Source organism: Empidonax traillii, unplaced genomic scaffold (genome assembly GCF_003031625.1).
Source record: "Empidonax traillii isolate 1590-97213 ecotype Southwest subspecies unplaced genomic scaffold, ASM303162v1 scaffold457:size789790, whole genome shotgun sequence".
In the NCBI taxonomy this organism is placed as follows: Eukaryota; Metazoa; Chordata; class Aves; order Passeriformes; family Tyrannidae; genus Empidonax; species Empidonax traillii.
This window is the reverse complement of record NW_020955650.1, coordinates 196140-219854: the sequence shown is the minus strand read 5'-3', so window position 1 is coordinate 219854 and position 23715 is coordinate 196140. Positions and strand designations below refer to the sequence as shown.

At 43.3% G+C, this 23715-nt stretch overlaps 1 protein-coding gene across 1 annotated transcript in view; it reads right to left on the bottom strand.

Annotated features, from left to right (window-relative positions):
• SYNE2 (spectrin repeat containing nuclear envelope protein 2) overlaps positions 1–23715 on the bottom strand; it is a 177849-nt gene that overhangs the window by 25954 nt on the left and 128180 nt on the right. The window contains exons 88-101 of the mRNA XM_027895343.1: positions 23392–23568; positions 22419–22552; positions 21743–21947; positions 19671–19850; positions 18097–18225; positions 17421–17575; positions 16934–17081; positions 15715–15809; positions 14208–14442; positions 12587–12781; positions 11709–11834; positions 9750–9905; positions 5970–6128; positions 4851–5017 (exon numbers count right to left, since the gene is read on the bottom strand). Coding sequence (XP_027751144.1) covers positions 4851–5017; positions 5970–6128; positions 9750–9905; positions 11709–11834; positions 12587–12781; positions 14208–14442; positions 15715–15809; positions 16934–17081; positions 17421–17575; positions 18097–18225; positions 19671–19850; positions 21743–21947; positions 22419–22552; positions 23392–23568 — 2261 coding nt within the window. The remainder of the gene's footprint in view (positions 1–4850; positions 5018–5969; positions 6129–9749; positions 9906–11708; positions 11835–12586; positions 12782–14207; positions 14443–15714; positions 15810–16933; positions 17082–17420; positions 17576–18096; positions 18226–19670; positions 19851–21742; positions 21948–22418; positions 22553–23391; positions 23569–23715) is intronic.

Sequence of the window (23715 nt, the reverse complement as noted above, 5' to 3'; positions counted from 1 at the left end):
TTTAACATCACGGTCCAGGGTGGTTCAAAACCGTATTTGAAATGGCAGGTCTGAGAAAATGGGGGAATAATTCCCCCAGCTTTACAGGCAGACACTGGGAATGGCGACAGCGTGCAGGAAACAAGGACTCTGACTGCGCTGCCAGCTCCCCCTGCTCCCGGCACACATTGCATAACCAAAATAAGCCCAACCATCAGGGCTGATACAATAATGAATTCTGTCACAGCCTCTGCACCAAAGCAAAGCGTAATCCTCAAAGGACAGAGGGAACACGGAGAGAAAGCAGGCACTTTGTGCGCGAGATTTCAATTATCCAGATTTTTTTTTTTTAACCAGAATAAATACAAGAATAGGATTTTACAGTGGCACTGACACAAGTCAGTCTGATTCTGCTGGACAGTGCTGTTATCATTTACCTGGGGGCCTCTCTGCAGCATATTTTGCTTCCCTTGCATTAATGCAATATTGATCTGCAGCAATTCAAAGACACCTTTGAACCTGGAGTGCACCCACACTGAATGTGGGCTGTGACAACACAGCAACATGTGGTGCCTGATAGTCTGTCCTGCCAAAGGGCAAGCAAGGCAGTGGAAAATAAATAGAAACCAGCTGAGGGGTAGTTTGAACTCAGTCCCCAAACCTACCAGGCCCACTGCTGCCCGAGCAGCTTTTGGGACAACCCAGCCACAGTGAGGGTGCAGGGAGGAGAGGGAATCACAGAGCAGCGGCTCACTGGAGCTCCCCAGTAAAACCTCCATGGACACCCAGCACAGCACAAAGTAATGTCACTGGAGAGCTTCAACTTCTTCCCAGTTTTTCTGCAACCTGAGCAGCTTCAGGATGTTTAGGAATTTCAGCCCCCGAGGGTATGCAGGAAACCATCTGAAAACACCTCAACTTTCCCACGTTCTTTGTGGGAAGGAAGGGCTGACTTGGGTTGTGGCAGTATAAGATTCCTGGACCCTGCAGTGACAGCTGGCAGCTTGCAAACACAGGGAAAACACCCAGTTGCCAAGGATTCCCATTTAAAAGAATGAGAAGGCACATTTGACCTTTCCAGCTTCCCTGCATTTTCATGCTTGCATAAAAGGTCGCAGTCATTTGAACCCATTCCTGCTACATATACAAAAACTTTGCCTTTCTCCACAAGGCTGAAAACAAGGACCAGACTCACCAAGTAAGAAAACACATCCCAGTGTGCCCCCAGCCAGAGCAGCTGAGAAATGGCATCCGCCTTCCACAGCTTAGCAGCAGTGACAAGAGCTGCAGGATGCCCAGAGGTACAGAAATGCAACATCAGCTACTGTAGAGACTGATCTGCAGGTTTTTGCTTGTCTATCACCCGTGTACAGCCTGGGCACTCCTTCTCCTACTGCTTCAGTAACAAAAGCAAGAGCCTTTCTGTGCCCATTTCTCCAGTCAGCACAAGGCTCCCTTTCTGCCTGTCAGTGTGTTTGCATTCCCCATCCGTCAAATAAGACTTCAGCAGGAGAAACTCCCCTAGTAAGAGTATCCTCTGAGCTGAACAGGAATTCATTTGTTCTCCTTTGCAGGCATGCTAATGCCCTGATGGTTACTTTATCCCACGAAAATTAACATTTTGAGCCTTTTCCAAGTTTGCAGCCAGAGCGTGGCTTGGTGCAACACACGCGGCAAAGCTTTTGTCACTGCACAAGCCAAGCACGGGCACATAATGAAAGTGTTAAGTCCTGCGAGTGCAGCCATATGGCAAATCTGAGCTTGTCACCACGAACTAAGAGAATCACTTCAAGGACTAAATGGGGAGCTCACCTAATTTGTCCATCTGTCCCAGGACGTTTATTGGTTTTAAAAGGTGAAATAAGCTATCAGGAGGAATGCTCTGCATCGATACACTGGCTCTCCAGGCTGCTTTGGTTTCATGTGGGTATCACACAGCCATACACTGCTCTACAGAAAAGGTAAAATGCTACTCAGGTTGCAGGGTCAGCCATGGAGTATTAGCAGCCACAGAACTGAATCTAATCTCAATTAGATTCCTTTGTGGATACAGGTTATTTCATACTCTTGAACCACACGATTAAAAAGTGTTTTTCTACAAGAAAGATTCAGTGCCCGAAATGAAGAACTGGCTTTGAACACACAGCTACTCAATATATATTTTCTTCCCCTCCTCGATGGCTCTGTAGTTCACTTCCAGCCCAAATCTTGGCCTGCTATGAAGACATAGTAGGACCTTGGTTGCTGATTTGGTCCTTGCCCTTGTGATGGTGGGTGAGCCACTGAGGGCTTAGGTGCAGTAGGTTGTGGTACACCCACAAGTATGAATATAGAGAGCAGCTCACTGTGTGTTTAAACAGAAATTGCTGAAGTTGTAATACTTGTCAAAAAAAAGCTTCAAACGGTCACAGATTCAGCACTCAAAAAACTCAGAAAATTTAGACTTCAATTTATTTGCCACAGTTACTGATCTGAAAAGACAGGAACAAAACCACCTTCTAATTTCATTATTTCGGGAGAAAGATAAGATTTTCTCCCCATCACAGTTAAACTTATCACATCTCTCCAGGCAGAATTCCCCTACCCTCAAACCCTCCAAGGCCCTCTGGCATTCCTCCCCTGAGGCATCTCCCCCATTCCCCTTCTCTTGCCCAAGACATGAAGCAGTGCCCAATAAGAAGGGCTTTGCACAGCTGTGCTGACATGGCAGCAGTTGTGCAATGCCGTTGTCTCTCTCCCTAAGAGCCACAGTGGGTGTACAGCCCCTGTACCACTCCCTAAGGGCTCCCTGGAGCCAACCCATCCCACTGTCCATTGAATGAAACCGGTGGTGGCAGATGTTTGGGATGTGAGAGGATGTCTGGATTGTGAGGGCTCAACCAGCAGGGCCAAAATATTCTGCCCCCGTGCTCTTTTCACGTGCTCTTTCAACACAGCATAACTACCTTTTTTTTACTGGAAAGGAAGGAGACAGTCTATCAGCACAGGGCATCCCAACCCACACTCACAGGTCTGGTGGTAATTTATGATTGAGAACCGCAGAGCTGGGAGCCAAGCCCAAGCAAGGGGGTTAGGTGAGGGAGGAGATGTGCACCCAGGCTGCAAAACGCTGCCATTCACTGAACCTCCACTAGTACTGAGTCCAGGAGGACCAGCAGAGCCCACGGGGCTGCCCGATAATCTTGGACCACCGAGGGAGCTGCTTGGAATCACATTTTGCCAGGTTCTTTCAGTTCATTACCCTGGTGCTGAGCAGAAAATTGGTGGAAATCGCAAGTAGAAGTTGGCATATGACAGGCATTTTGGGATTAACACAGGAACAATCATAAAGCATCACACCAATTCTCCAGAAGCTGCAATATCCACTTAGACATCAAATACTGGCAGCCTTGTTGATGCTCTAGGCAAATCCACACTAATGTACCCCAAGCACCACTGCACACTTGTCTGAAGGTAAAGATTTAAGACATCCCAGGTAGACAAACAAATGCTCTGTTGTCAGAGGACTGGAATAAGATGTCCAAGTCTCTCTAAATACCCCACCAGAATATTTTGCTAAAGAATGGTAGAAATGTGCCATGTTTACCTCAGTTTTAACCTGCATTCAAAAATTGCTACAATTCAAAATTAACACACAGCAGAACACAAAAGATCATAAAACTGCTTTAAAAGTGACACATTACCATCAGAGGAGAACGGGAAAAGTGCTGTTATAAAAGTGGAGCTTCCTTTCCTGCACCGGATCAAACACAGAGACACCCTGAGACAAGCATTGCAAGACTATCTGCAAAGTGTAGGACCTTAAGAAGGCACCTTCTGCTTAATCATTCACGGCTCATGTGTCACCATTAATTCAGATCTCATTCCTGATTAAGGCCCAGCACACTTAGCACTGCATTGTCACAGCACAACTACCCGCCTTATCTGTCCCAAACTCAGCAGCAGAGCTTCTGAGGGCCCACAGAGGGGGATTCCTGGCAAAACAAAACCATGGGAGAGAAGTTTAGACCAATACTAATTTGGTGTTAGCCTTATTATTTCTGGATTACTAATAAACTCAGCAGGGGGTGAGACCAGCCCAGCATCCTCCTCCTGCCAAGCTGTGGTAGAAACTCAGAGATAATAATGAAATGGGATCGTCTCAGTAAGGCTAATACTAAAATGATCATGATGTTCTTAACTCTGTCAAGTATAATAAAGATGTTTAATCCTTTAAGAAGAGGTTGTTCCCTAGACTATGCAGGTTTTTGTTTTAATTTCAACTGATAGTATTTTCCATTTCACCATCATACAAAAGAACCTAAATTTAAAAGAAACTCATATGGTCTTTAAGTTTTTTCTGGGAGAGAGACTGAGTGAAGAAACAGCACTGAGATTAAATGAAATTTCAGACACTTTTGAATGTAAAGAAGGAACGTTATCATTTTATAAATCTGACTGTCTGCAGAGACAGAATAGAATCTATTCCTAAATTCTGTGCTTTCAGACATAGGGTGAAACAGAGGCTTTTGTTAAAACAGGAGGCTCTCCTGAAAAGCCCAAATGAACTCCTACCAGACTGCCTTAAAATCAACTTGCAATTCATCACATGCAGCAGAGAGATCATTTTGACTCTTCTTTTTAAAAAGCTCCCACAATTAAAATTATATTTTACATGAATTCTTACACCCTGCCCTCTACCATTAAATAAATTAAGACATCTGGTGTCATAATACAGCAACAAGTCATTACGAAGAAAGCATTCACTTCAGCTTGACTCTCACTAATAAATTTCAGCAGAATGGAAAAATCGTGTCAGTCTGGTATTGATGGTCAAGGACACAAGCCTCTGACTTTTATCTGACACAAAACATTGAAAATCATTCTCTTACCGTGCCCCAATGACATCAAAGAGGTGCTGCCAGCGATCATTGATTTTGTTGAGTTTGTCATCTATTTCTGCAACTCTGCTCTTGTTGCTGGCCTTGATGAGCTGATCGCCCATTTGTTTCAAATGAAGCTTATTTTCACTGAACAGGTTTATTTCTTCCATGCAGTCCTGACAAATATACACAAACATTGCTTAATTACAGGGCAAAACAAAACACTAAAACCAAACCAAAACTATCTGTTTCTTTTCCCACACGTGCGATGTGAAGTCAGGTTTGTCTGGGGTTTCTACATGAGCACGTACAACTCTTTCACTTAAAAGAAGAAAATCTCAATGAAGAAGCCCTCTCACACTGAGCCACTATGAAAAAATAAGCAGCTTAAAGACTTGCAAGTGCCAGGAGTAAGTACTCCTAAAAATAGCAACTGAATGTTCTAATTTTATCTGTTTTCCTGATTTAAAGTAATTTTTCAATGAAGTTACCTCAAAGAAACCCAAATTCAAGTCTAGGATGGCTTTATTTTGCTGGTATTCTTATGCAGAGGAGATCTAGGATTAGATATTGAGACCTTTTAGCCATAGGGAGAAATTCAGCAGAAAAATAATGGTCCTTTTTAAAACCAAGTTAGTACAAAAGTATTAGAAAGCACTGACTACCACGGGGAGGGGGCAAAATTAAGTTTTATTTTTGGCTGCGGAGACTTTTTGTTCGCCGGGCATGAGACCTACCCTGTCCTTCAATCTTCTTTGCCCCTCTGACTACCAGCTGTGTAGATGACAGAGGTGGTGAGAACAGTGAGCTGCTCCCAGGACACCCCTGACCCCAGCAGGGAAAGCTCTGAGCAGTGCTGTGTGTGCACCTGTACCCCAAAACTCCAACAACGCTGCTGACACAGCTGACACTCCATGCCTCTCTGGCTTTTCTGTTTGCATTATGCTCCAAGTCTGAACATCAAGAAGATAAGAGATGATGCCAGAAAAGCTCATCCTCTCACAACAGCCCGTACCTGTTGGCTTTATATCACCTGTCACTTCCAAGAAGCAGGAAGTACACGAGGAATGGTGTCTCCGTAACGAGCTACCAGAACTGCAATCGAAGAAAAGTGGCACTGCTACTTACCTTCTGCAGTTTGTCTATCATGTCTTCAATGCTGACATCTGCAGTCTGCAACACTTTACTTTCCATTTGCACCAGCCAGGAGCACAGCTCCTTGTTCTTCTCATTGAACACGATCCAGGCATTGAGCCTGTCCTCGATCTCCTGCTTCCTCAGGGACACCTACGGAAAAGCACACCTATTAACTCCCAGTGACAGCCTCCTCAGGGAGGAAACCAGCAATTATGAGCCTTCTAATTTCTGCACTGCATTTGATCATATTCCATTTTGCAGGAGCAGTTATCAAGTATCTCTTCTTTTCAAAGCCAGCAAGCAGGTTGCTATTACATCTTATTTTGAATTACATCTTATTTTGGATAGCAGGGTATGAAGTCGACAAGCAAATACCAGATTCTCTCCCTCAGAAGAATGAAACTGAGTGACAGCTTTGTAAATAATGTGCTTATATAATAATTTAAAATGTTACTCGGTGAAAACACGAAAATGCCAAACAAAGAAGGAATATAAAATACATAATTACTACATGCTGTTTAGTATGGCTTTATATATAACACAAAAGAAATAACACCTTGGTAAGTTCTTGTTTTTCTGCCACTGTAAGAGAAACTTTGCAACTCCTGAGTGCAATCATTTTATCTCTATAAAAGCCTCCCTCTTTTCTTTCCACTTGCTCACCAGTTCTTGGAGAACTTCCAAAAAAATCAGCATCAAGAATCTATCCTTTTCATTAAAAAATATGGATTTTTTTCCCCCATCGAAATTACATTTGTCAAGACTGATAAACAAATTGTCTAGACAGGGAAATTAACGTCTGATACTGCCTGAACCAGCAGAGCTATTAACACTGCTGCAGTATCTCAGAAAGAAGCAGGGTCACTCTCATTCTAGCTAATGGTCCCTTTTTCTAGCCTAGGGATCTTAAGTATGTATTTGTATTCATTTATCTACTTCTGTAGATTCCTATACTAAGATATATGGAAAAAAGGAAGGGAAAAAAGTACAGGTTCTACTGAAACAAGAGAAACAACCCCTCACCCTCACCAATCAATTTTGTCTAAAGACTGAACATCACATTAGATAGTCTTGGCTGCGAATGGCCACTCTAAATATCACCCCATGGCAGGAAGCACTCCCTCTTCACATCTCACATGCACCTTGTACAGCATGACTCCTCAGAATTCCATTATTGATTCTTACAGAGTAATCTCTAACACTATTTTGTACCCCAGAGGGAAGTTTAAGTGTTCAGTGTGGAAGCAAGACCAGCTCCATGTAACACCAGGATCAAAAAAAGAGAAGGCAGCAAGCCATCTCCAACATATTGCTTTTGTCCTTCAAATTCTGACTTTTTTTAAGGAGGGGGTGGAGAGATGAAAGCGATTTCTGAATCCTTCATGATGATCTAAGCAAAGAGATGAGGCTGAAAGCACTGCCTTGGGACACAGGGAAACAGTCTCCAAAGTTCTCCACTGGAAGAAGTCTGGAGATGCCAGGGACCTCAGAAACTCTCTAAGGGGTCTCTGCTCTGGGATGCTCCCTTGCACTGATAGCCTCAGAGGTGTGAAGGGTAAACCCCTCATCCCTCCTCTACGACTTGCAACATCTCTTGTGTGGAGATGAGAGTTAACTTGGCCAGTGTAAGAACGCACTATGCACGTGTGTAAAGACATCATTAAACCCTGACATGAATCCGACTCCAGTTTTGCCTGCTAAGCACAGGGGCAAGGCAGGATTTTGAGAACAAGAAGCAGCTTTGAGCTGCCTAAGCAATACAGGCCAGGGGTAAAACAGGAATGACCCAAAAAATCCCAGACAAGCTTCTAGGAACATGAACCCTTCAATCCACTGCTTTGAGCACTTTCTCCTTAGACCAGCTGCCCTGGTACCATCCCCATTTTACACCCACAGCATGATATGATTCCCAAGGGAGGCTAAAAGAACATCAAGGCCGAGGCCCATTCCGTGCTCTGGCGTTCATCAGGCTGGGATGTTCTGCTCGCTGATGTGAATAGTTAAATCAGTGACCTACATGCACCTTGCAAGGGCAGCTCTGCAAACGCTAATCCCTCGGGTGCATCTGCTCCCTCCCAGCGCTGTGGCCCTGCCCAGCCGAGCACAGGCATCTGGCTGTCCCGCTGCCCTGGCCGTGACAGCTGCGGCTCTTTCACCTCTCTGCATTTATTCTGCAGAGACTTTTCTTCACACAATACATCCTGACTCTCATTTGTAAGCCAAAACAAAGCAGTTGTGCTCACAGCACAGCCGGCAGTCTGCTCTCCTGCCCTGGTGTCCAGCGCTGAGCATCAGTGCTGGCCCTGGGGAGGCTCATCAGGGCTGTGCAAACATTTCAGTGCCTCCCTCCACTACAGCCCCCAACAGATTCCTCCCACTAAGGATTCTGTGTGCTTAACACAGTCACATTAATGTCACCTCTTTCCTCGCTCCAAGACGGGGGTGAGCTAAACATTGTTCCCTCAGGAAATTAAAATGGAAATTTCGAATAAAAGCTGAACTTAAATTACTGCAGGAAATTACTACTTGGATAGACTGAGGAGAGGTACATAAAAAAAAAATAGCTTAATTTTCAGGGCTGTTCACCACAGTGGGGACAGTAGGCTTCAGCAGCTCACCAAAAAATGAAAAACATAAAAGTTCTTGCATTTATAGGCTTAACTACAGATTCCCATTAGGAAAATGGTTCAGGCATTTTGATTTAAAAATAATGGCCCTTACTTCTCGGGAAGAGGGAGGATGCCTCTGAAATTATTTTCAGAGTTCAGAAGCAATAACAGAGAAAATGCTGGTTGTAGACTAACTGTCCTGTTTAAGGTAAAGGTACTCAATTCTTCTTTCTCATTGCAATGCAAAAAATTAACCCAAATAACTATTTCATCACAGCACAGTTTGTGAAATAAGCACAGCTGTTCATTACTCTGGCAATATCCCCACCAAGATTGCTTTACCTTTGCCTGAGTAAGAGTTAGAAGCAAAATACTAACTTGCTTTGATACTTCTTTACAAACTGTAAAATAAAAGCTATTAAGTTGTGAGTAAAGAGAGGCAAGAGTTTAGCTGGCTGGTGTGTAGAACCACTCAGAGTAATGTAAGACTCCGAATTATTTTACTTCTTCCAATCCTGTTAAGAGGGCAAAGTAAACACATTCAAACTGCATAATAACCTAATGAATCAAGTCCATGTGACTTTGCTGTAAATGCTCCCCAGCAATTTTACACGCAACACTAAATTAAGTGTAATACAGCAGCAAACCACAAAGAATGCAAATATTTCGCAGTATTTTACTGCTACAGCAAAGACAAGTCCGTTCTTAATGGGTTTAAACCCAAGGAGTCGTTATTTCAACACATATAAGTTTTCTTTATCAAGTCTCCTGGCATTTTGTTTTAACTTCCCCCTTCCTTTCCCTGCTCCATGCCCTCAGGCAATTCCTGTGCTCATCCCTCCCCACAGCCCTCCCTCCCTCCCTTTGGCAGCCCAGAACAAAGGCACCTACTCCAGTAAACAGCTGCATCTGGGCTCCGTGCAGCTCGGCACTCACTGCTTACAAAGGGTTTGCAACAAAAATCTCAGCAGTCTGTGTCCAGGACACAAAGGGCAAACTCCAGCCCGGGTCAGCTGCACCAGGAGAAGCCCCATTCCCACCCAAAACTGCAAAAGTGAGCCAAACCCAAGGGAAACCCCATCTGCTGACCTGCTCCCCCGTTCCTGCCAGGCCCCACGGATACACATCCCGCTATAAACCCCCAGAGGAGGTGAAGACTCACCCGCAAGCAGAGCTCTTCCCACTGCCTGTGCAAATGTTCCACTTGCTCCTTGAGCACCATCATGTCCTCGGTGAGGATGAGGTGTGCCAGCTCCGCCTTCATGGCCTGCAGCTCCTTCATGTCGTGGGCCCAGTCTGTCAGCGACTGCTCCAGCTCCTGCATGGAAACGCACCAGCACAAGCCTTGGCACTAAGCTCCTCGGCTTTCCAAACCTGCTCGCTAATCCCTTGCCTGGCCTGTGGGGGAGGAGAGCAGGGAATGTGCAGCTGCCTGTGCCGTGCTCTCCAGCAGGGCTGGGCTGGTTGGGGTCTCCCTGAGCCCGCTGGAACCCCACCGGAGCTTTGGGATGTGCTCCGGCTGATCCACTGGTACCACCGCTGAATCCCAAAGTGCCAGAGCGCAGCCTGGCCCCTGCGACTCCCCACGCTCCAGGGCAGCCTTTGGCACTTCACACCCAGGCTGAAACATGCCCACTTCTTTGGGGTTTCTTTTTGTTTGTTTGTTTCAATTAGAGTTATTTTGGGCAAGTCGCTTTCCACCTGCATTTGCTCCAATTTCAGGTTATTTATTTAAACGCTAAAAAAAGAAAATCAGTTCCCTTCTCTAATGAATGATTTCACAGGCACTTCCTCAGATTTGTCAGGAACGTGGAGCTTTTAAACTGCTCATTCACACAGACATGCTGCCTCTCCTGCTTTGCTCCCCCAGCTTTCCTTCCTCTTTATAATGAAGTTACACATTTTCCTTAGCAGTGTTAAAATTGTCACCTAAAAAGCAGAGGCACCACTGCCTGCAGCTGGGAAGCATGAGACAAGGTCCTGGGTACCAGTTTGGAAAGAGGTTGTTAGGAAGTGTCACTGGCTCATCTAACAAAAAAACCTCTTACAGAGAATTCAGTCTGTCTCATTTTAAAGGGAAAAAACCCCTGTGAGTGTTTGTATCAGAAGTGTGCTGGCTCTAAGCCCAGTGAGGATTTTCACAGGTCTTGGACCCAGCTTCAGCACTAGAGAAAACAAACAAACAAACCAACCTGAGACTAAAATTTACCTGGTCTCACAATAAATTACTCCCTACAAATGTGCACATATATATATCCTAACAAGGGGTGAATCCCTGAATTAATGGAGCTATGGAATGTCATGGGACTTTGCTAGCCTCATATAAGGTCCAGCACTGACAGAAAAATAGCTTTATTCCATATAAAAGTGAAAAGCAGGGAGAGGAAAGGGGGGCCACCTTCTCCCCTGTGCCATTTTGGTCCTTTACTTTATTCAGCTGTGACACCTGAGAGCAGCATCTGCACTGGCACCCTCTGACCCTGATGCCTCTGCAGCTGAATTTCTCTTACTGGAACAAGAGGCAGGAGTTGTGTGCTGCCACCTCACAGATAATTCAGGGCTGCCGTGGGAAAGGCAGCCAGCACTCACAAAGAAGATTTCAGACAGCTGATAATGAGTTCAAAGCCTTGGCTCGTTAATAAGCTTATTTGTTCCCACTACATAGGTCAACAATTCACTTCATAAAAGGATGATGAAAGACTGACCAGTCCTATGTCTCCTATCCCTTGGAAAAGCTTTTCACTCCATTTAACTCTCATGGTGCACTATGGGCTGCAAGGGATTTTGCCACTCCCTTACTCTTAATTTTCCTTCTCTCTAATTATTCCCAGATCCTGCAGGTGTGTGTGGTGCTTTGCAGACTTACAAGGTCTCTCGCCTGAGGAGCTCCCTGTCCAAAACGGATTGGAAAACAAAAAAGGGAGATTCAGTCATGGGGATGGCAGCCAGTTCAGCTAAGACAAGGAAGTTTTTCCCCTTTTGTTTCAGAAACTACTCATTTTATAAATTCAGACTGTCAAGGGAGCAGAATCAGGAAAAAAAAATCCAAACACTACTACTACAAGGGAGCAGGTGGGGTGCAAAGACTGTGTCTATTTAAATACAATATGGCTGTTCATACCTTAACGTGTTCCTTGGCTTTGTGGAGCTCTTCGTGTTCAACAGGGAGTGGATCTTTTACTTTCTCCTTTAGCTCTCGCAATCTGCTTTCCAGTTCCTTGGTTTGCTTTTCAAAGCGGTCACAAGTCTGCTCAAGGAGACCCAAGGAAGAAGTATAAAGGGTGAGGATACTTTATCCTGACATATTGAACCATGTGGATATGTTACAAAATAACATCTTCAACACCGGAGTAATGAGTCACGTGCTCTGTTCTTTCTGAATTTTCTTTCTTGATCCATAGTACCACCCACAAGGATTTGGTGCTTGGACTTAGAGAACTTGAAGCCTCTGGTATTTAAGGCTTGCCTTACAGAGCCTTTCTACTCATTTTGTTTTGTTCAACCCCAGCATAGTTTTTGGACTGGGGATTGGATCGATGACAGTATTCAATTTTCAGACATACCCATGTGCTACCTAACCATGAAAGCGAATTCATTGCTCTAAGGAGATAAATATGACTGACCCTTCTGTTTAGAGATGCAACATGAGGAGCAAGTCAAATTAACTCTCTCTAAGCTAAATTTTAGCTCAGGCTTCGCAGCCCAAAGCAGGAACAAGCTCCAGGCCATGGGGATCATGAGAACAATCAGAGCAGGAACATCCACTGTAGCAACAAATGGATGCCCACTCAGTTTTCTTTGGAGAATCAGGGGACCATAGTTTTGGCTTCCCACAAGCTCTGATGGCACAGCCAGGCACTTCCCTCAGAGCCCCTCTGGGTGAGCAGCAGCTCAGCATGTGCCTTGTTGCTGCAGAGCTCAGCCCTGGACATGGTTGGACAGGGAAGTTCTCGAGATCCAACACCAACCAGAGGAGCAGGTGGGGAGGGCATCATGTACCTGTAGGGTGCCGCTGAACTGCATCTTCTTCTTCTCCAGCAGGGCCTGGGTTTTCCCCCAACTCTGCTGCAACTGGCTGAGCTCCTCCTGGAGAGCAGCGCTGGCCTCGGGATTGGAGACAGCGCGCAGCTTCTCCCCGACGTCGATGGCTAAGGTGTACATGGCCTGCCACCTCTGAAGAATCACCGTCTTACTCTTTAAAAGAAAAAAAAATTACGTTTCTAAGGTGTTCTTAGGAAGTTACAGAAGCATGTTCCTGATATTTCACTAGGGAAGATGCCTCACACAAAAGGAGTTTCAAGGTACTACTTTGTTCGTAGTCATGAGAGAGTAGCAAATAGATCTTCTCCTATCTGCTTTTTTAATTTCAGAAAAATCATACTCTCTCTGATATTTTGATTTATAAAACTCTACAGTAGCTTTTCCCAGACTGAATCTATAGAGTAAAAGTGCAGCAGTTGCAAAAAGATGGACATTCAGATGTCTGAGTTACTCAGAACAAAAAGCCAGAGTAAGTTCTGTTAGCACCTCTACCATCAACAACTTAGACAAGTTTTTTTCAGAAATAACAGCTCTGTTAATCATGACATATCCAAGTGAAGCAAGCCAGCAATAATAATAGTAATTTGCCTATAAAAAATTTGCCTATAAATAAGTGGTAACACAAGGAGATATGATCATTGTTTCTTTCTGTAGAACAGCAGCAGGAGGGAAAGGGCAATTTGGAGTAGGAGGGAGAAGACTTTCTGGCTTTTCTCACTAAGGAAAAGCATGAGCATTAACTTGTAAAATCTACTGGAAATCATCTGTACACAGCAGGTAAAAATAAAGATGAAATAAACAAGGCAAGCACCAAATGGAATATTGGTAATGTGTTAATCCATCAACATTAGGTGTGTGGGTACACAATATAAATCTTGGACTGTGCAAATAGCGTTCAGTAATTTGTTTTTGAAAGGTTTTCGATTGCCTGAAGCAACTTTGACCAACCACTGCTTGTTTTTACTTTCCTATAAAACAAAGAGGTGCACAGTTAAACGGAAAACCAAAATATCCAAAATTAACAAAGGAAAGTGTTCTTTTTCCACTGCACGTGAAATGCAGAACTCATCACCCTGAAGAACTGCTGCCCAGGTCTGTGCATCCTGAACTGATGGTTCTAAGGACAGACCCTCTTGTAAGTGCTTTATCCTCTGCTCCTGGCATCTCCTGCCCATCCCTGCACACACAGGACCACAGATGTGCCTTCTTCCTTCAGGCAAACTAAAGGGCCTGAATTCAGCAGCCATGTCAGTAAGGTACACACAGACCCCGAGGTTACCCACTGAGCAGGGTTTGTCTAATCTTCTGGCATCCTGCATTTCCCTTTTCATATCAGTAAGATTTCAGCATACAAGGCTACTAAATGTCAATGTTGATGAAGAAGTTTCCGAATATGATGAGCCTTTCACAATGTCAGTATTTTCTCAACTTTGCTCAGCTTTGAGAAAAAGTGTCAGCAACCCTTTTTCCCCCAAAAAAGGCATGTGATTTTAAAGCTTTTTACATTACTGGGCAGAAGTTGTTAGAGGCTGAGGAAAAAACCCATGTATTTTAGATTCACAAGAAATAAATACAGTACCTTGAAATCATGAATTACATTTCTAAGCTGGTAAAGGCTATAACAGTCCTGGCTCTTCACAGCTGTGAGGAAGCTGTTGGTGTCATCAAGGAATCTGTTGAGACTCTGAAGGGAACTCCTGAAGAGCTGCCACTGGCTCACGAGTCCATCGATATCTTTCTTCCTCTGCTGAACCATCCGGATAACGTTCTGCCACTGCTCTTTCAGCAAGGTCAGCTTGGAAATAAACTCTGTCCTGAAGATTACAAGTGCTGAGGGTTAATTTATTTTGATCCCAAGGCTGGACATTACAATACTGGTGATGGGTTTCCATTTGCAAAGTTGTTTTCCAATACCCAACAATGCAAAAACCTCTATGCCTGAGCTCAGCCCTGCTCTTTGTATTCCATCTTTTAAGCAATCCCCAAAAAAACCCTTTTAAAGTGATACAAAAAATGGATAAGGCAAGTCAATCTTGCAGTTGTGGTATAGCAACATACACAGTACAGCAATCAGACACAATATGAATGAAACACTTCTCTGCAGAACAAGAAGGTCAATGCAAGTGAGACAAGGTCGCCGATTATGCCGCAAAATTGATCTGCACAGTTGCAAATTGTGGTGTTATGGAACCCATTTAAACAGTTTTTTGGTCCTCTTATACAACGTGGCTAAATGATCCAGCAGATCTAGCTGGTTGATTAAGACAACCCCATCCATCAACTCTGTTCCTCTGCAGGAGGCCGTGACCCCTGCCTGCCTCTCACACAAACCCCTGCGTTTGGAGGGGTAGCTCCAACACAACAATCCAGCAGCTTGGCTTGGCTTAGCCGAGCCCTCCCTTCCCTGGCAGCTTTAAGCCAAGCTGTGGACTTCACAAGTGGCTGAGGGGAGCACACACACTGTCCTGCCAACTCCCTGGGAGCAGCAAGCTCTGGCAGAGAGGGGAATGTGTTCACAGCAAACACCCGAGGCAGCTGAACCTCTGCTCACAAGTATTACTCGCTGCTTCTCATGCCACGTTGATGAAGAGGGAAGTGTAAGATCATAGTGATAAAAAACAGGTTTAGCTACCGTATGTTTTGGGTTTCAGGGCCAATGACTCCTCATGTGTGCCAGGGGCAGAGTGGAGAGTCCACACCTCTGCACTTTGAGAATTACAGAGGTCTAGGAAGAAGGAAAGGATCCTTCATATGTAGCACCCTCATTACCTTGTGTATGAAGGCAGCTTCTCAACCACAATTACACAACAAAAGCCTCCTGTTCAGGAGCAATTATGTTTGTTAGGCAGAACAGCCTGTTAGTATCCCAAATACCAGTATCCTAGTCTGGCCAGGTCACTTGTGTTTCCTTCTCATTGCACCTCCTCACACTTTTGCAAAATATGTCAGGAGGTTATTTAAAGAGCGAACCCAGCCAAGAATTTGGGTTTATGTCCTCAGGAGAGCAAAGATTCAATAGCAACTCCAAGGAAGACAGCACATTCACTGAATTACCAAGATCTCAGGGAGTAAAACAAATGGATTACCTTTTCTCTGCTTCTCCAGACTCCAAGGAGAGTAGAACTTTTTCTATGATGGAATTAAATGTCTGCTGATTTATGGAAATCTCGGTTTGCAGCATCTAAAAATACCATGAAAACAGCAGTTTTAACTATTCACTTAACAACCTTTGCTATGAAAGCTGGCTCCTCTAGAGTGACGGGATTTATTTCATTGCAAGTGCAGCAAAAATGTTATTTTCAAGTGCTAGTGTCAAATGCACCCTAAAAGATTTCACACTCTTTGGATACCAGGAGGAATTTGCATATATGTGATAGCAGAACCCACCACAAGCTGTATGACACAGATAAACTGAAACCTTAAGTTTTTTGGACTCATTAATGAGAAATGCAATCTAGACAGAAGCCCATAGAAAAGGTATAATACACCTAAGGGTGAATTTACTCTTTATCACAAAGAGAAAAAGTCTGTTCTATAAATTATTTCGTTGCAACGAATGAATTGGTTTGGAGAGGTCTAAGTAAAAGGGAAAATAACTTTCTGTGGACCCCAATGAACATGCAGAGACTTAACACCCTGTGGAAAGAGCCCCAGCACTCAGGATAACATGAGGCTGCGGCCCACTCTGGCAGAACAAGCCTCACCCTAATGGCTCATGATGTTTAGCATTTACCAAATTACTTTCTCGTCTCTATTTTGGTTATTTTTCCATTGCTAGCATCATGCAGTGTACTTCCTCCTCTGAGCAGATCCTTTACACGTCATACACATGTGAATCACCCTCCCTTTGTAACAAATAGCAAGTGTTTGGGAAGATGCCAGTGAAACCGATTTCCACCAAAACCTAACAACTGCTCAAAATGGAAATATGCTGTGAAAACATTTGGTTTAAAATGCAGCTCTTTCTGAAACTGGTAGGACTCCTGCCAGATCTCCAGCACACTGCCTAGTCCAGGCTTCAGTGCTCTGGACAGGTCAGACAGACAATTACACCTCGGGGCTGGAGAAATCTAGGACTTCCACAAAGCACGCACTCCTAAAAGTCTGATCTCTGCAAAAAGGGATCCATCCCTTTTGGAAAAGGATTTTCACGTCTCAGAGGTTTCCTCTGAATAAGCATTTCGAGAGTGAAATGCTCTGTAAAACTCTGCCCAGGTCTAATTTCAAAAAGCATAGAGTTTTCTAGTGATTTCCCCCCATCTTTACCACTCAAGATGCTGCTTCCATTTTTAGAGTTAGCTTTACCTCATATACTCTCTGTTGCTCTTGCAGTTCCTCAAACCGGCCTGGGATATCTGTTTTTAAGGCCTCTTTCATTTTTTCCAGGAATTTCATCCATTTTTCACATTTCTGAAAGAATTTCTTTTCATCATTTTGGGTTCCCTCAAGCATACTGTAAAACAAGATGAATAATCAGAAACTGTTGTGTTGGTGGCTGTTTTTCTGGGTATGTTTGCAGATGGTCTAATGTAGTGGCTGATCATGCTAAAATAGTGGGGGGGTTCACTTGGCACTTTGCTACCTTCTTTCTCTGTGATAATTCAGATTTTTGCTGGAAGTGACTTGGAATACAACACAAATAGCCACTGAATAATTGAGTAAATTGCAAGGGCAGAATTCAACTTGGAAAGCCCCAGAGAAAGCTGAGAACAGATTTCCCATTCTCTCAGTTTTGATTTTCCTCACAGAAAAGGAAATTGTTAGCAGTGATTTTTTTGCTTGCATTTCAGACCTGCAACATTCCAGAGCAGCTGCTGTTTTCTGACTCCAGAGCCGAGTCAGGCTTTGCATTTTCTTCAGGGTGAAGTCACTGAGTGGCAGCTTAATGCTTGCTTCATTCAAACTCTCTATGCTTGGAGAAAGTGCAGCGAGCTCCAGAGTGTGATTCTGGAAGTAAAAAAACAAATTAATTGCAAAAAATACTGTCTTTCTTTCATTTCAAAGAAATATAGAAGCCTAACCTCTTCTGTAAGAAAGATCTGAGTGTTATACATCCAAAACACTAACCCAAAAAACCCCAGAATTTCTGTGTCAACTTCAAAGAATACAGCAAATAAAAAAAGTCATAATTCTTTTACACAGGGCTCGCTTTTCCAACAGCACCAAACAGATCAAGAGCTGGTGCTTGCAGATTTACTTTGTACCCTACATCGAGGCCAACAGGGCAAGTCCAGAACAAACCTGGGGGAAAAGATCTTCTGTCCACCCCAAATCTATGTAATTTTCCTCCCTTCCATGAAGGCATTGGGCCTACACCGCAGATCTTGAGTTTTTAAACTTAAATCACTGCTTTTTGTGTTCTGGGTAAAGGACAGTTCCTGTGATGGAAGTGCTGTACCTGTGATGCTCAGGTCACAGAGAGAACCCTGAAGTAGAAATATCCTTTTGTACTTGGGAATGCAACATACCATGAGCAATTCTGAGTTGTCTGTCCCTTCCTCAAGGCAGAGGCTGTCAAAGGCATCTGTGCAATTCTTGACACGACCCTCCAGCGTCTCAAGGCAGTTGTTGAAATCCTCCAGTTGTAGAAGATTGAACTAGGGTGAATATTGCAAATCTACGTTAATTACTATTTCATACACTTATTCAGAATACAAAAAGGAGCAATAAGCAGTATTATCAGGAAAACAAACAGATGTTTAAGTCAAATTCTAATGTATTTATAACTCTCTTATTGAGCTTTATTCAATTTTTTTCCACTGGGTAAATGGAAAATGTAAGCCAAAGCAGAGAAGGAGAAACTGAATCTCAGTCCCGAGAGATTCATAACTATCTGGAAGGAACAGGGCTTTGGAGATATCTTTTGTAGCTTTGGGCTGTTTGATTTATTGGGAAATTGGAAAGTAAAAACTCATCAAAGAGGAGAAACTTGTGAAAGTGAGCCACACACAGGGCCTGCTCCCATGTGCCTGCAGCCAAGACTGTGCATCTTCCACGAGCTCTGTGGTGAAATAACTAGGGCTGGAATTCAATTTTATTCTCTAGTTTGGTTTCTTTGCATCAGAGAGAAGACCACTGGTAATTTTTTTTTTTCTTGCAAGAATTAAACTTCACATCTCTGAGAACACTTAGACAGCAACACTTTTATAAGAAATGAATGGCAAAAATCAGTGCAGGGAGAGATTTTTGTGGTAATACTACAGGGTTACATCAAAGAAAATGACTACCCAGAAATGAAATTTTTCATGCAGTGAGAAGTTCACAGGGAATATGAGAAATCTGTTATCTTCACAAAGATATCTGGCTTCCAGCCATTGAACTGTGCTGGTAGATGGAGTCATAAATAGAGTTGGCTTAAAATTTCATGATGAATTTGGGTTTACTTTAGAAGTGAACAATTATTGAAATCAGACTTTTTTACAGGAACAGAGCAGTTTTACATCAGCAAACATCCAGCAGTACGTTTGCTTGGAAGTTTTCCCAGGAATACCTGCACAGAGGAGAAGTCAGTCCTGCACTTCTGAGAACAGACATCATATGGGCAAACCTGGATTCAGGTTCCTCCCCATTCTTCCTGAACAGGGATGTGAATCTGGTCTTCCAAATCACATCAAATGGCCCCAGTTTTCTGTTTGGTTTTAGGTTCATTACATGCACTGTTATCAAAGCAAACTGAAGCCCTTAGTTTTTTTCCAAGGCAGAGCTAAGGAAGTTCACAACTTACTCCAATGTTCATAGAATAAAAATACGTTTCCTAAACTTTAATCATCTGAGGGCTCTGCATTGCTTGGGGGTAACAGGCCCCCTTACAAAGGTTGTCAGAGCAACACAAGCAGGCAAGGGTGAAATCCTTCCTTCACCTGTCCCTCTGGCTTCATGTATTACTCCTTAACATAGTTGATCGTACTGTCAAGTTTTTTTTATTTTACTGAAATTTCAATTCTAGAACTACAGGGCTCTAATGAAGAAAGTAGCTCACACAGGGCTCTAGGTAAGAAGTTACCCCACACTGACAGCTAATTTAATATTGAAAATAAAACACCTGAAGTTCATCCAGCTTCCTCTGCAGCATCTTTTCCAAATAGGTGGCTCTCTGGAAGGGCTGCAGCTTCTCCACCAGAATGTCTTCAGCAGCTGCCCCAGCCTGCTGTTTTATCCTATCAGCCTGCAAATAAATCTGGGCACGGCATCCTGCTATGTTCTGAAGGCCATGCTGTAAATTCTGATGAGAGAAAAGGAAAGAAAAAGAAGTCAGTAAATTAATCAGAACATCATTCACGTGCCACTTTCATTTAGTATCTTTTGTTGCTGTAACTAAACTCTTTTTGTGGAACTCATCTGAGAGCCAATTTCAGCTCTGGTGAAAGGCTCAGTCTTTTACCCAGAGGATAATGGGAATTGCATCCTTTGAGTCTAGTTCAGTGGAACACCAGTGACTTCAGGCAGCGGGATACCACGATTTTCCAAAGGAAATTAGGGAGGGAAATCAGAATATCCCTTTCTCCAAAAGGGGTGTATGCTAGCAGATGGAAGAACTGGCCCATGATGCAGATGAGAAATGCTATTTAGTTACAAACATACCAGTATTTTGGATCCCTTAGGGACTGGGGACTATGGGTTTGGTTTTAATTGTTTCCCTTTACTACAGAAATGATCCTATAAAATTAAACTCTACAGGCAATACAAGAGCAAAGGGTGTAATTTTAGGCTCATTCAATGTACTTGATTTTTTTTTTACCAAGACAACTGAAATTTACTTTTAATCATGAAATCCCCTGAAATTTGCCACTGTCTTGTTAGTGTCTTTTCTGAGAGTAACAAAGCCTTCTGATTGATAGCAAAGAGCAGACACATTTCCCTAAAAAGCAAAATGGTTCCTGCTTCCTGACCCCTATGTTTGGAAAGGATCATATTGTAAAGTACCACTTCAGCCACTGAATAAATAACCCATTTTGATTTCTTACTCTTTATACAGGACTTTGTGGTGACAAAATTCCACAGAAACGTAATCTTTCCTAGGATACTTTAGAGGAAAATATTAGATGGATTAAAATACAACTTTTTAATGTACATGTATTTTCAAGTACATGTAACCTGCATGCCACATCGCTGATCCCCATTCTTCTAACTCACCACTTCCAAAAAACCACGATAAATTCCATGTGCTCTACCCACACACCCCAGTGCTAATGGCATTCAGGTGGTCATGCCTTGCTTAGCAGGTGCAACACTCTTCCCACAAATTTCCAGAAAACACAATGCTTTTTGCCGACATGTTGATGAATTTATGTCACAGCCATTAACAGATCAGAAGAAAGTGAAAATGTTTTGGTCTAAGCTTTGCTGCTGTCAGTTGTTTATGATGCAGAAAGAAATACGTGAGTTCTCTTTCCTATAATGTCTCTTATTTGACCATATGCAAAGTGGAGTACTCTGGACTTCTTCCAATACATGGCTGGAGATTCATAAAGCGTGATGAATCATTGCTCTGTCCTGAAATAAGGATTATTACATTTCTTTATTGCAGTCTGAAGAAACCAAAAATGTCAGAACCTAATGACAGCTTTGCTGTCTGAGACAGTCCAATGTACTTTGTGGTCTCAGCATGAGACCTCATTCACCTGAAGTCAAAAGCATTTAGAATAATCTAATGAGCTCATAAATCTGTGAACTCATGAGACCAGGCCAAAACACAATACCAAATACAATTAAAACCAATCTGAAGACTGTGGGAAACCTAAGGATGGTCCCGTGCTCTGTAAAATTTTTCTCCCTAGCTGTTGTTCTATTATCTCTTCTCCCAAGCAATGCCCCACAAAGTAAATGATTTTTCTTTTAATGATTCCTTCCAACACAGACCTGATTCTTTGTGTAGAGCAGAAATGGGCAGAGCTGGAATATAATTACTCCCTTCTGCTCTCTTCTCATCATATGCTAACTGTGGTTTGGTCCAAGGATTTGGGCAAAGTGTTTGAAAGAAACACAAGGTGCCTGTTAATGCACAGAACCCAGAGATTTTATCTTTTCCACTGACTGAACTGGTGGTGTTCTTTTGATCTGTTTCTCAAGGACAAATCTTGGTCTGTGCCAGGTAGCAGAAACGCATTAATATACCTTCATATCCTGTATCCTCTGCTCCAGGGTTTCTATCATGTTCTCCTCAGGCACGTGGGCATCCAGGAGCTGAGTGCACTGCTCATTGTACTGCTGTAACTTGGCTGCTGTCTCAGTGCACAAAGCATCGAAGGGCTCCCACAGCTGCAGGGTGGCCTGCGCTGCCCGCAGTTGATCTGCGATCTCTTCATTCACTGAGTTCCACCTGTCAACATATCCAAGGACAAGAGCATTTTCCTAGTGGGTTCTCCTCCAGATTATGATCTGGCATAGAATTCCCGTGGCAGTTTCTTTGCTTTCACACCCATGTTACTGGAAGCCTGATGATACAGCTCAGTTTGTGCTATGGGACCCCATCATGAGAAAGGTATCCAGTTAAAAGGTATCCCCATCCTTGGAGGTGTTCAAGGCCAGCCTGGATGGGGCTTTGAGCAACCTGGACTAGTGGAAGGTGTCCTTGGCCATGGAAGGTGGGTTGGAACAGGATGATCTTTAAGGTCCCTTCCAACCCAAACCATTCTGTGATTCTGTTCCTCACACAGGCACCCTTAGACAGATGAGTTTCATTAACATAGATTTAAAAATCTGACAGACCTTCAAGTCCTACCTGACCAGCTTTTCTTTTTTTTTTCTTTTTTTAAATACTAATAACTGGGGTCTTATTTTGCAGGCTTACCTAGTGTGTGCCTCTGTGCACTTCTGGTCAATAATCTCTGCAAAGGATGGGGAGCAGCTCTTCTTCAGGTTAGTGGCAGCAGCCTGGAGCTTGGCCCAGCTTTCTTCACCATTCTCTGATTCATCTTGAAGAGACTGCAGAATGGATTATGGCAATTAATTGTGGAGATAAACAACCTAAGTATAACCTCCCCTATAGATTGGTAGGGATAGGGGAGCAATAATACCACGCTTCTGCAGCGCAGATTAAAATGTTTGCAAAAAATGTAACAGCTTTTTCTAAAAATTAAGAAGCTAAGAGAGGTAACATTGTCCAAGCTAAAAAAAATGTCATTCAGGAGACCTTGGGTTCCCTTTGTTTCTGCATTGAGTCCCTGCATGAACACCCAGGCACCTCCTTCCAGGTATGGCAGAGCATCTCCCTGGCAGGCACAAGTGAAGGGACAAATTTGCTTTCAACGAATGAACCGAGAACCAACACCTTTTACAGGAAGGGTGAGTAACATTTACGCAAACACAGGCAGCAGTGTCCAAGGTTTTCCTTTGCCAGACTTCCTGCCATCTGTGTCAGTTAGATTTGGACTGAGCAGATATGAGCATGAGGGATGGTGGTGGAGAGCACAGATCCATCTGGACCCTTCCAGCACGTGCAGGAGACTGAACAAGGGATCCCTGCAACCCAGAATGGAGGCAGTGCTGGCCCACAATGAGGCAGACTGACTTGTACTTCCTCCTTGAACCTTGGTACCTAAATTGCACCAAAGCTGAATTTAGGTTCTAAATAAAGTAAGAAGTGTCAAAATAGTCCTCAGTGCCTCTGGAGGTAAAAAACCCACATAATAATATTACGTTCACTTGAATGTCATTATAATAAGTTGTTCAGATAAATTTTTCTGTCGTGTTTTTCAGTGTTTGTTTGTTTGCCTAAAGGCATAGAAGGAAGTACAGAAATAAGACAACTTCAGTAGATTTACCTGGAGAGTTTTGACCTGTTTTTTCAAAGCTTCCAATGAAGCTTCTTCCCCAGAAGGTTTGCACTGGTCTATGCAGTACAAATATCTTGTTGTCATCAGGCTGACTTCTGCATAAATTTCATCATATGCTCTCCACTGCTCCAGTATTGACTGCATTGAGGCCTTTAACTGTGCAACCTGCAAACAAAACACTTTTGTGACTACTTCTTGGGATCTTGACAATAAATCACCCGTAAATTTACTCAGAAATCTAAGATTGCTGCTCACAAGAATTTCACTAGTTGGAGTATTTTCCTACTTGATAAGGAATTGTGTAGGCCTCAA